The sequence below is a fragment of the Anguilla rostrata genome, chromosome 3 (genome assembly GCF_018555375.3).
Source record: "Anguilla rostrata isolate EN2019 chromosome 3, ASM1855537v3, whole genome shotgun sequence".
Taxonomy (NCBI): Eukaryota; Metazoa; Chordata; class Actinopteri; order Anguilliformes; family Anguillidae; genus Anguilla; species Anguilla rostrata.
In genome coordinates, this window is record NC_057935.1 from 37,714,381 (window position 1) to 37,727,601 (window position 13,221).

The 13,221-nt window shown below is 44.7% G+C and overlaps 1 protein-coding gene across 1 annotated transcript in view; it reads left to right on the forward strand.

Moving 5' to 3' along the window:
• The window catches only part of pla2r1 (phospholipase A2 receptor 1), a 47,977-nt gene that overhangs the window by 32,802 nt on the left and 1,954 nt on the right, over positions 1–13,221 (forward strand). The window contains exons 22-27 of the mRNA XM_064327404.1: positions 1,988–2,127; positions 2,648–2,786; positions 4,026–4,261; positions 5,746–5,923; positions 6,436–6,567; positions 7,597–7,719. Coding sequence (XP_064183474.1) covers positions 1,988–2,127; positions 2,648–2,786; positions 4,026–4,261; positions 5,746–5,923; positions 6,436–6,567; positions 7,597–7,719 — 948 coding nt within the window. The remainder of the gene's footprint in view (positions 1–1,987; positions 2,128–2,647; positions 2,787–4,025; positions 4,262–5,745; positions 5,924–6,435; positions 6,568–7,596; positions 7,720–13,221) is intronic.

The following is a 13,221-nucleotide window of genomic DNA, read 5'->3' on the forward strand; positions in this document are numbered from 1 at the left end:
GGGGGAGGGACGACCACTGGAGGACGAGGGAACACTGGAGGACGAGGGAACACTGGAGGGCGCCAGAGCTACAGGGGGCGCCAGAGCTACAGGGGGCGCCAGAGCTACAGGGGGCGCCAGAGTTCCGGGCAGGGCAGGAGAACCGGGCAGGGCAGGAGAACCGGGCAGGGCAGGAGACAGGGTCACACACCCCAGCTGTAGGGAACCCAGCTCGGCAGGAGAACTCTCCTGGGCGTGGGGCGAAGCGGGAGGCTTCTCCAGGGCGCGGGGCGAAGCTGGAGGCTTCTCCAGGGCGCGGGGCGAAGCTGGAGGCTTCTCCAGGGCGCGGGGCGAAGCTGGAGGCTTCTCCAGGGCGCGGGGCGAAGCAGGAGGCTTCTCCAGGGCGCGGGGCGAAGCAGGAAACTGCTCCCGGGGAGCGGCGGACCGAACAGGTGGAGATGGCCCCTTCTGAAAGACAGGCAGGGCAGGGGGCCCGGGCAGGGCAGAAGACAGGGACACAGACCCCAGCTGCAGGGAACCCGGCTGGGCAGGAGACAGGAACATGGACCCCAGCCATAGGGAACCCGGCTGGGCAGGAGACAGGAACATGGACCCCAGCCGTAGGGAACCCGGCTGGGCAGGAGACAGGGACACAGACCCCAGCTGCAGGGAACCCGGCTGGCCCGGAGACAGGAACGTGGACCCCAGCCGTAGGGAACCCAGCTGGGCAGGAGAACTCTCCTGGGCGCGGGACGAAGCGTGAGGCTTCTCCAGGGCGCGGGGCGAAGCAGGAAACTGCTCCCGGGGAGGGTCGGCGGGCCGCTCCGGCGGGACTGCGGGCTCCGGTTCGCAGGGCAGTGAGTACCTTTCCGCCAGAGGGGGCATATCTGCCACCCCCCAGAGGTACTCGTCCCAGTGCAGGGCCGTAGCGAACAGAAGTTCGAAGTCCCCGCACTTGTCCACGCCAGAGTACATGAGCCCGCCGTGGAGAGGGTCCCTCATGTTGTCTTTAAACAACTGGCACACGATAGACTGGGGAAGGTTGGCCTTAGCGGCCACGGCACGGAACTCCCCCGCGTAGTCCAAGAATGGGCGCGACCCCTGGCACGTCTCAAACAGTTTGTCCGCCCACTGACTACTGGACAGGGGAGCCTGCCCAACGGCAGGACCAGGGCCGGAAGCCTCCCCAGCCACCACCGGCTTACTCCACACCGGTGGCATGGCCAGCTAACAGAAACCCCCGAAGAAAGAAATGGGGAAAGAGGGAAGGGGAAGAAAAAAAAAAAAAGAAAAAAAAAACTCTGCTGGGTCCGGTACTGGCTGGATCCTTCTGTCAGGCGGGGGGGGGGTGGGGATGGACCCAAGAGCAGAGTAAAAAGCCAAAAGTCAAAAAATGGGGAAAACCAAAAGACTTTAATAACTAAACAGGGAACACAGGGAGCCGAACGCCTCGCAGGGCGACTAAGAAAAACACAACAAAAACCTCAAAAATTCACAAGGAAACAAAAATACAAAATCCAAAAAACGTGGGGAACAGGGCAGGCAGGCAGGCAGGCAGGCAGGCAGGCAGGCAGGTAGCAAAAAACTCACAGGTAACAGGCAGGAACAGGAACAAAGGGTACAGAAACAAAAGGATCCAGCACCTGAGTGAGGGAGAGGGAGACTTAAATAGGGGCGACGCAGACGAGACACAGGAGGGCACAATGAGCAATCAAGCACAGAGAGGGAGGGGAAACACGAGACAATTGGAAACTAATAAATGGATAATGCGAACCAATAAAACAATTAACAGAACAGAAAACCGAGGTGCCGCCATCTGGCGGCCGAAAGGGAGAAACAACACAGGGGGAAGACACAGAACCCTGACACCGTGTGCATGATTTTAAGATTCAAATCCTGGTAGTGCCAGCAGAGAGTCACAGATGAATCGGAGACAGAGACGTATTCTAAATAAAATGCGTTTTATGTATTTATTTTTCATGCACGTCTGTGTTATTCCTGTTTCTAGCGTACATCACAATGCTGCTGGCTAGCGGGTCACCGAGCGTTTGGATCGGACTCCGGGATGAAGACACAATGAACTGGGTCAACGGGAAACCACTCATTTACACTAACTGGTCCCCCATAGAACCTGAGAGTTCTGTCTCTGTAAGTTAAACATGTTTAGTATAAGACCAGAGTGCAGGGTATGTGACCCAAATGGCAGAATGGATACATCGGCAGCTCTACCACCACTTCTGATAATTCTTTCACATTGTCCAAGAGTGTATCACATTGTCCGGGCAGCAGTGTAGTATAATGGGTAAGGTCACATGTTTGATTCTTAGGTGGGACACTGCCGTTGTACCCTTGAGCAAGTACTTAACCTTCTTTGCTTCAGTATATATCCAGCTGTAAAAATGGATACAGTAAAAAGTTGTGTAAGTCGCTCCTGATAAGCGGGTCTGCTAAATGCCTGCAATGTAATGTATGAGTGCAAGCCAGAAAACAAATGTGTGAGAATTCTTGTTAAAGTGAAGGTTTGTATTACTGTTTTACCCTAAATTATCTTTAATTGTGAAAAAGCCACAATTAAAACCTTTTTTTTTTTAAAACCTCAAACAAAAAAAAAAAACCAGTTGCGGTCTTGCAGGCGTGAGGCTAACCTCCACATTGCCTTGTCTGATAGGATTACGACGGGCGGGCTGACATCGACGAACCGCTCTGCACTCTTCTGTCCAGCAATCACAACATCCACCTGACGGGGAAATGGTATGACGAGAAGTGCGCGGAGAGGGGGTACGGGTTTGTGTGTCAGAAAGCGCAAGGTAGGACCTCTGACTGCACAGGACTCATTCGCGGCTCCGCACGTTTCTCGCCGCGACATTCGCGCTCCCAAGGAAAGTTGATATCCAATCGCTTTATGAATCACCTGTTAATTCCTGTTCTGAATTATGTTCGACTTGGGTCTTGCAGAGCCACAGTCCAGCAGGTTATAGTATTTCAGGCTTTCAGCCACTCTGGGAAGCCTAGAGTTTATTATCCAAATGCGTACTTGTAACTGGAGTCTCTTGAAATTGTCTGGGGGGGTAGGGGGTGGTCAACCCTGGCCCAGGAGTGCCACAGATGTTTCACTCTTTCTGCCTTACCCCTGGCTGCATAATTGGTTTCATTTTTACTGTGTTTCTATAACACAGGTGGCCATGTTGTGGAGCTACTCCTTTCAGACTCTGACTATTCACAATATTCAGACTTCGGTTGTTAACCCTGGTTCTGTTTACTTATTAGCACCTGTGAAGCTGTTAGCCTGGGTCAGATATACCCAGGACATGATTGGGATTTTAAAGCAATACAGGAATAAAATTTATGCAAAAATCTATAATTTTTTATCTAAATTCCAAACAATATAAACAATATATACGTATAATAGATGGTTTACCTCTATTAGATCACATTTAAAAGGGTCATTCATTTTTGTAAAGATGTGATTTCTAGTAGGGGGCACAAATCATGTTTATATAAGAAATTAAAATGAAACATGAAAAAGTTTTTCATGCAGTAGATTATTGATATTTATTGCCTTGATCTGACATTCTCAAATACAGATGATGAAATAGTAACACAAAACAAGAACCAAATTTACACTGGTTTAGTCATTGGTTATGAAATACATCTCTCAAAAATGTCATTCCTCTTTTTCTAAAAGCTTAAAATGGGTTCATTTGACTCAAACTAATGTTCGTTAATGATCATTTACAATCAAGCTCTGCTCAAATAGAATGTAACCCTTTTAAACCTCTGGGGTACTCTAGGACAGTGGTAGCCTATCCACAGCTCTGTAAGCTTTTTTCAAATCAACGGGTTGATTGGGTCCAATGAAATATTAACGCTCATAAACTAATTTGGGGTCAAGGAAATAAAAAGCTGGACTCGGTGGCCCTTCAAGACCTTTGAGTGGAGCATCTGTATGTGCTGCCATGATTCTGTGATCGTCTGATTTGTGTCTCTCCTTCTAAATTATGTCTCTCTCTCTCTCCCTTTCTTTCTCTCTCTCTCTTTCGCCACAGACCCATCTAAACCCCCATCCCAATCCTATTTCCATCCTCTCCCTGATACTATTGAGTACAAGAACCGCAGCTACAGGGTTGTCCATGGCAACATGAGCTGGTACGAGGCGCTGAATAGGTGCTTAGAGAATGAGACTGAGCTAGTGAGCGTTACAGACCACTTCCACCAAGCATTCCTAACTGTCCTTGTGAATAGATTGGCATTCCCCCACTGGATTGGACTGTATAGTCAAGACGTATGTATTCCGCGTACATTTATCCAAGTAAAAAGCTTCACCATGTTTTTTTTTAGTCTTAACAGCATGCTGAGGTCACACTTCCCTGTAGCATGAATCCCCTGTTTGTGTCTAGTTTACCCTGAACGTACTCTGCACTGCAACTTCAGATAGGAAACATAGTCGGAGTCCAGAGTAATGTTAACTGAGGAGACACTGAGCGCTTGCCTGTGTGTGAACTGAGATGTATTGCATGGGAGGAACATTTGCCTGTTTGTACCTCTTGTTTGCAACAAACATTATGTCTTTCCTTTCTTGTCGGTATCTTTCATATTGTTTTCAACAGCTTTGTGTGTCTTCCTTCCCACTTTACTCAAAGCTATCCCAAGGACAGAGAGTCTGTTCCTTCTCAAGGCTTTCCTTGGGTTTTTGGTTACTTTTTTCCCGTCTCCCTTTCCTTAAGCAGAATGATGACTGTGGTGTGATTGGCCATGCAAATTGCACCAAAAAAAAAATAAAATCATCTCACATTCAGGCTCCTGATTGGCTCATCCAGCTGAGGCACTTGCTCTTAGTCCGGTGAAACAGCTGCACAGTTCAAATGAAATCCTGTCGCACAGGGTGACATGTAATTAGCCGTAGTGTCACGCCCCCCCTCCCCCCAACCTAACTGCTCAATATTGACTTACCTGGGCGGTCAGGCATCTGCTGTCTACCTATGATGGGTGTGCCGGTTTCTCCAGGGCGTGGTTAACGGAAGTTAAAAGGAGCAGCAGCTGGCTATGTGCCTTTCAGTGGGTGTGCATGCTCCCGTGTACGTCCTCCCATACTAATGGACTGCTATTTGGAGTGTAAAAAAATTTGAATCTGCACATAATGTCGAACACGCTCCCATTTTGGTAAATTAGACTGGGACACGGTCAATATCCATTCTGTGCCTAGCACAAAACTGCCTGTGCCCCTGTGGCTTCTTCTACAATATAGATTGTGTTAATTCAACAGTGAAATGAAGAGCATCGCCCCTTACATTACTGTCATTGTAAAGAAATCGGTCCATCATCTTGCCTCACTAAAATGAAGGTCCATCGATTTGCCATGGACCTCCTGCCAGATGTGTGATTATCTCGCGCCTGTTTCATCCTGGCCTATTACCCGAGCTGTATCAAATGATTCATATTCGAACCCAGGGATTCTAACCCTCACAAACAAACGAAACACTCCGCGTTGACAGAATGGTGATTACTCCACTGGTAGTTTTGAGACAGGCTGTCCTCTGGCATGAGGTAAACCAAAGGCCACACATTAAAAGGGCCAGTGTTAATTCAACTCTAACAGAGTACATATGAGTCCAGTGTGTACCCCGTAAGAGTTGATTTAACACTCATCGTTTTACCGTGTACATTTTGCTGGTAGTCTGCCATTCCTGTAGTGTAACTGCTTGCTGTGATGCGTGCTCCTCTGTGCCCGTCGAGCTCGACCCGTGACTGAGCCGTCCGTCCCCACAGGACGGGATAAACTACCAGTGGTCCGACGGCAGCGACGCGGTGTTCACGCACTGGGACTCCGGGGACGACGGCGACGACGCAGGGGACTGCGTGTACATGGACCCGCGCGGCGGGTGGAGGAGGGCCGACTGCGAGAGGCCGCTGCAGGGCGCCGTGTGTCACGTCCCCCCTCCCCGCCGTGAGTCCGGCGCTGCCGCAGCGCCACTCCGTGCACATTTCACAGGCCAAACGGTGCTTTAACCCCAAGAGAAATACCAGTTCCTCTTTTTACCACCAGGGGTACTCTTCAGATGAATACCTAAGATTGGTTGTTGTAAAATTACTGTACCACTAGGGTGCATAATCTACCCTTATCAGAAATGTAACAATTTAAACGCATGCTCTGCATTGCTGCACTTTAGGTTGTACTTGTGGTTGCCAAAATAGCAAAATAACACTAAGGCTAAATTAATGGCTTTTTCCTCCTTTTGTACTCTTCACTGGGATTGCTTTTGCAATTATTGTGCTTGAAACCAGAGCTATACTCCACACAGCTCTTTAATCATGATAACTGTTTTCCCAGTACCTCATGGGTAAAATAATCTTAATTTGTGTGAAGTCATGTTTGGATACTATGGTAATACACATTTTAATGGTTTACCGAGGCATTAAAAATTATTCCATTTTTCTTTCTCTGTTGCTTTTATACAGAGAGCTTTGCGTTCTCACATGAGGTGCTGTGTCCGCAAACTTGGGTGAAGTTTGAAAGCAGCTGTTACAGCTTTGAGCCCATCGTACAGAGGCTGGGCATGGAGGATGCGAGAGAGCACTGCAAAAACAAAGGTAGAGCCAACAGTTTGATCGACCGTACACAAGCCAGTTTAAACAGAGCATATCTACTTTTTGCAAATCATGCATCTTGAAGGCCTTGAGGCTCTGCATTCGTGGAGTCTGTTATCTTTGCCTAAACTGTGTTGCGAGGGCTCCCTCTAATGGACAGACTTGGATTTAAAAATGTAGTGTTTTTAATAGTCATTTTTGTGAAGGGCAGGTGTTAGTAGGGAAAATGTTATATAGGCTCACTATATCTGGCCTTCACTGAAAATCTGCAATAGGATCTAGCTCATTACAAGGGCAGGCTGTCTAATTCACACCAGAGCTAATGCTAAGCCAAGCCCTCCTCCACTTCATACCATTTGAATACTTGCAATTAAAGCAGTGTCATGGTATAAAATTAATTCAGATTTGTGGTCCACAACTAAATATATGTTCAAACAAAGGCACTTTTTCTCAGAAGACCTTAGAAGCATGTGTGTGGATTATGAATTTGCAAACTTTCGTTTAAAGGGTGGCATAAATGGTGAATACATATCATATAATAAACTTCCTGATTTAAAAAAGAAATGTGTTAATAAGTACTATTCTCATAAAAGAGGTGGAAATTGAAACGCAGAAATGTGTCATATATTTACCTTCTCTACAACAGATTCAGATAGCTAGTACAATGTAATTGTAAGAAATTTACATTGAGATGACATCAGTAATTACATTATACACAAGATAGAGAGGGATTCATTATTCTGCCCAATGCTTATTTTTCCCAGACTGCAATGCATGTTTCTGTGAGAAAGATATGCTTTGTGGGGATAAGTTGCTCAGAAAAATTTATTTGTTAATTCTAGCTTGAATAATGCAGTCTGTAAATATATGTATATACTGTTACATTCATGCTACAATAAGAAGTGACAACATACTAAATTGATTATTGGTACAATTCTCCTTTAACTGAAAACAAAACTACTAAGAGCTTTCATGCTTGTTTTCATAAATGTCTGTATTTGCAGATCTGCATTTCTCTTAATTGTCTTTCAGCAAATGCCTCTGACCTGATGACCATTAAAACTGAGGATGAGAACCGCTTTGTCCTAGAGGAACTGAAGTCATATGGATTTCCACACCAGATGATGTGGCTTGGAATTATATATGACACTGACAGTAAGGCTTTCAATAAGTCTATAGTTATCATTTGATCTGTGTAATAACATAATTTATTGCTATAGGGCGCATAGCTAACCTATTGTCATTTGTGATAAAGCACATTGACATATATAGTATATATTAGAAATCTGGATGTTGGGCCATTGCAGATTGGCATTCTGATGACCATGGCAGCCATTTTTCAAAATGGCCGCCAGCGGTTACTGGCACACTTTGGCCACCCCCAAGCTGCTGTTTCCAGGTTTTCAGCACCACAAATATTATTGACATACAAGCTAAAGTGAAAAATATGTTTTATTACAATGTAAGGCAATAATAAATGAAAGAAAATGCAACAAAATGGTGAGATTGAGATTGTCTCTACATGCTATAGTGATAACTGGATTAAACCCTAGTAGTAGCGAGTACAGTTTCATATTAACATAGACCATGTAACAATGTTCAGTGAATGTACTGAAGTAAACAAGAGATCTTAGAGTCAGCTGGAACATTCTCCCTCACAGAAGCAGAGGCCTGTGCACTGAAGCACAGCCTTCTTGCACCTGCAGCGCTTTCTGCAACCACTCTTGCAGCCACAAGAGATCAGCTCGTGGCAGATTTTGATGCTCGTGGCAAGGTCGTCCAGTGGGGCTCATACAATCCTTCTGTCTTCACCCACCCCCAGTCAGTTGGTGATGGCAGCACAGGGTCTGGTAGCGGTGTCTTCCCCCAGATGTGACCACCCTGGTAGACTGCTCTCTTGACGTGCTCCACCAGAGCAGCTTGGGTAGGCGGGATTTGCTGCGCCAAGTTTTTCCGAGGAAAGAGCTTCCTTCTTGCATGGTCCACCTTGGTGCAGGTGCTGGTTCTGTCAAAAAGAAGTATGACAAACCTCTCAATAAAGTTCATTGCATCATCTGGGATCTCGTTTGGTCCATTTGCCAGCATCAATAGTGCATCTGTCAGTTCCAGCAGTGACTTCCATGTTGACCATGCTGCCTTCTTTCCATGTCCAGTAAAGCTGGATACAGTGTCACAGCCTGTCAAAGCATGGAACATTGGAAGGGCACATGACATCTCTGGTCCGAGGCAGGAAGCTATTTGGTGGGCTGCCAGGTAGCGAAAGCTCTTGCCAGTTCCGAATGCTAGCCACAAGTTCCCTCTTCCTGTTTTGGGCATGGACCATCAGACCTATATACATTGGTACAGGTGTTTCCTGAGCAGTGCTGTGTCTGATGTTGGCAGATGTTGTGGGTCTTCCAAGCCGCCTGTGCTTGACACTGTTAAAGTTCAGCAGTTGTGCGATGGTTAGGGCTGCTGATGTCACTGGATATTCACTCTGGTCTCTGATGCTTGGACCTTCAAGGACCATGTTTACCAGCGCCAGCAGTAGGTTCGGCACAGAGTCTCTTTGGCAGCCTTCTTGGAGCCCAGTGAAGGGTTTCTGCTCATCAAACATGTAGCGACGCACAATTTGCACAGCATGGCCTAGGTGCACGGCATCACTGTCACTGTCCCATTCACATGCCTTGGTCAGGGCTGCACCAATGTCATCAGAGAATGCAAGAAGGACATTCCGCCCCTGGGTCTGAGCTTGCAGGTCTGGGATCTGAGCCAAGAGTCTTTCCTTAAATCTTGTAGTGTTCACTCTAGCATTGAGCTTAATGCCAAGTTGCTCCATCCTCAACCTGTACAGATGAGCCAGATCAGCCAGCTTGAAGACTGGTGCAGTGCTGTCATCAAAGCGAGCTTCCTCAATGTACATGACAACTTAAGTAAAAGCAATTCCTGATATCACTTTTTCCTCGTCGGTCCCCCGCATTTCTTTTTGTGTTTTCTGGCACGGTTGTAGAGGCCCACCAAGCATTTATTGTGATATTTGGATTCAAGTGCAATCACCTGCACTAAGTCGAGCCAGCAGTTCTGTGTCCTCTAAGAGCCCTGCACATGTCCGAACTCGGTTGTCTAGCTGAAATGTTGCTGCCTCATGTAAACTATCAGTGCCAGCTGACTTGCAACAGAAAAAACAGAGTGTTTCCTGTGCTGGTTTCTCAGTGCTAGAAGTACGTCCCCTGGTGCGTTTACTTGGGCCTGCAATGGTGTCATTGTTGCCTGTACTGCTAGATTTCTTCAGAGCTCTCTTCTCGGCCCGCTGAACCTTTGTCTTGTTGAATGCCAGCCTGCACGATTGATGCCACCGAGCTTTGTTGACAACCAGAGCAGCTTCAAGCCCCTCACCTTCATCTAGTTTCTCTATCTGTATATTTTTGGGTAGTTCATCCAGTTCATTCATTTTCAGGAGACTTTCAGCTAACGACGTGTATGCGCTCCCAGCTTCTTTCCTCTTCGTCAGCATTGGGTCGGTCAGCGTCACATTATGGTCTTGTTGGCAGATGACACACAGTGCCCAGTTTATCTTGTTTGCAGGCTGTGCATTAGAAGATGTCCAGTGTGTTGGACACCCTGTGTCTTTTAGCAGAAACCTTTTTTACATAGTCTGTGTCTGAAATAGACTAAAGATATCATCAAAGTACATTTCTTTTAGTTTTTATTTTTAATTACAATACAGTATGTAAGGTCCAAGGAAGATTTTGTTTGATGTATTTATTTCAAATAAAAGTAGATTTTAACTTAATTTAAACATATTCAATTAGAATATAGAACAACACATAAATAACAAATTTTAGAACAATTGAATTCCCTTGAAAACCGCATTTCTTGGAACAAACGTATAATTGAACAAAGACCCAAACGAATGTCTCTTTTTAGTGAACAGAGCCAATATAGCCGGCTTCTTGGAATGACCATTTTGTCTCCGTACTTCTGCCATGTGAAATAACTTCATGCTTTTTAAGTCACTTTTTATGGCCTTCACTCAGCCAGAACAGGCTCTGAGAAATGGTATTTCCACCTGCTGTCAATGCAAGGACAGATGTATTTATATTATAATTCTTATTTTCCTCTTGTGCCTTTTGCCGTTCAGCAGCTGTTTTAGCCATTGCTGAAATGGAATTAAAACTTTTATTATTTTATTTATTTATTAGGACGGAGTGTAGCACAGTGGGTAAGGAACTAGACTTGTAAACGAAAGGTCGCAGGTTCGATTCCCGGGTAAGGACACTGCCGTTGTACCCTTGAGCAAGGTACTTAACCTGCATTGCTTCAGCATATATCCAGCTGTATAAATGGATGCAATGTAAAAATGCTTTGTAAAAAAGTTGTGTAAGTCGCTCTGGATAAGAGCGTCTGCTAAATGCCTGTAATGTAATGTATTATTATTATTATTATTATTATTAACTGCTCTCATTATTTTTATTAATGGTTACTTTTATGTTTTCTTTTCATACTTTAAGTAGGCTATAGTTTTACTGAATTACTGCCTATCTGTTTAATATATTTTTCTTTAGGCTGGGCCTACAAGTCCAGTTTGGGTCATAGCCATCAAGATTGACTGTAGTTACTGAAAAAAAACAAAACAATATAAGCTGTTTCATTGACAGCTCATATTCCTGTTATTAAACTGCATTTTAAAATAATTTCTATAAATACTGTAAAGTGACATAAATCCATTTATTTAACTTTTTTTCTAGCTAACTGAAGGTAACTTATATCCATTAATGTTTAAGTTTTGTGTTGTTAGCTAGCATCTTCGCCTATACGCTATATAATAGGCTATACCTGCCATTGCAAGTAATGCTAAGGTGAAACCATTCACTTTCAGATGTGTTTATATTATTTTTCTTATTTTATTAAAACATACCGTTTTTGTTGTGGGCTGGTGACAGGTCAAGTCGTTAATCACCTCAGGTTTGGCAGCTGCCTTAAACAGAGAGGCGACCAATGTATTGGGAGACGTAAGCCCTGCCCCTAAAAAAGTTAAGCTAGGAAGTAAACACACACCGGGCGGCGCAAGTTTATAAACGTACGGTGACAGCTAGCAGCAGCGGTATGTAGTGCTAGCCCAGCGTAGGTAGAATCGCAGCAGCAACGTTCACGGCCACTTTTCTCATGTTAGGAGGCTCGGTATCCTCCGACAATTGGGTTAACTAGCTAGCCAGACAGCACAGGTTTAGTTTTACTATTAACGGGTTTTTGTAAGGAAGAAATCGCTAGTTCTTCTAAATAGCAATGAAACGAGGAGCCAACCACTCGTTTTGATGCGGTGGTCGCGATGCTTCAGACAGTGGAGACTGGAGAATAAATTGTCCCAAGTTATGTAACGTCCGTAGCAGTCACGTCCGTAGCGTTTAAATAGAATACAAAAAATACGATCAAAGAGACCAATTATAGATAATATATCACCTTAATAAAAGTTAGTTTGCATAGGAAGTTTCAGTATGATATTATTTATAATGCCTGATTTACAGAAATGTTTCCTCTAGAACGTTATGGATGTGACATTGGCGTCCGAAACAGGACATCATCTTTAAATTGTTCTGGAATTATAATGTTAAACGCAGGACACATCAAATCGTTCCCCAGTGTTTTATTAACCTCAAAATCTAGTAACTAACACTGGAGTACAGGCCTGTGTGGGAAAATGTTTCTGTAAGCTTACAGACACAAGTCACGTAAGCACTAATTTTGTGGTTTATTGAAAAGTCTTATTTTTGTGACTTGACTGCCTGCATTGTAATGGTAATATCATGTTTTAGCTGATTCACGGCACTATATAATAAAATTATAATATAATGAAATGAACAATAACTTTGGAAAAGTCCATAGAATTGTGAGTGAGTATTTTATTTGGTTCTCAGGGTTACTAGGATCTAGATTATGTCCGTTATTGCATGTGGGTCCAATGGGATAGGAAAGTTTAACCAACCGCTGGCGGCCATTTTGAAAAATGGCTGCCACGGCCACCAGGGTGCGAGTTTGTGATGGCCCAATATCCAGTTTTGTTCCCAATATATGTAGCAATAATTAAAAAAAATACAAAATTGGGATATTCAATTCTTGTATTGTTGGGGTCATTGTAGGAAAATAAATCAAGTTTCAGGGAAAAAATATTAAATTGTTGACAGGCTAAAGAATCCACACACCTTGTTCTAAAAGCCTTAAAGGCATGCTATGCAGAATGTTTACCTTGAAAATATTATAAAATAACCATGCTAAGGCATATCTATGATACACTGGCAATCTCTGGCTTTACGCACTTTTCCAAATTCATGCACCTTCACCTGTATTTGTTACTCTGAAATGTGTTTGGGATGTTTCTGGGCATGGCACTCTTTTCTGTGGGGAGGGGTGGGTGTGGCTGCAGAGCCTGTGGTTTGGGATCAGATTCAGAATGTTTATTGCTAGCTACCTGCTGCAATGGCCCAGATACAGGGAAGCAAGACGACAAGCTGATAGGGCTCGTTCAAGAACAAGAGTTCACCTTGCTTTTCCTCACTGGCGTCAACTGAAGTTTGACAAGGGGATGAAAAGCGAAGCGGACTTGGTTTGTTTTCTGTTGGACCTGTAAGCGATGTTAAGCTATCCAGCTAGGGTTGCCAGACGTACGTTTTTTGAACGTCT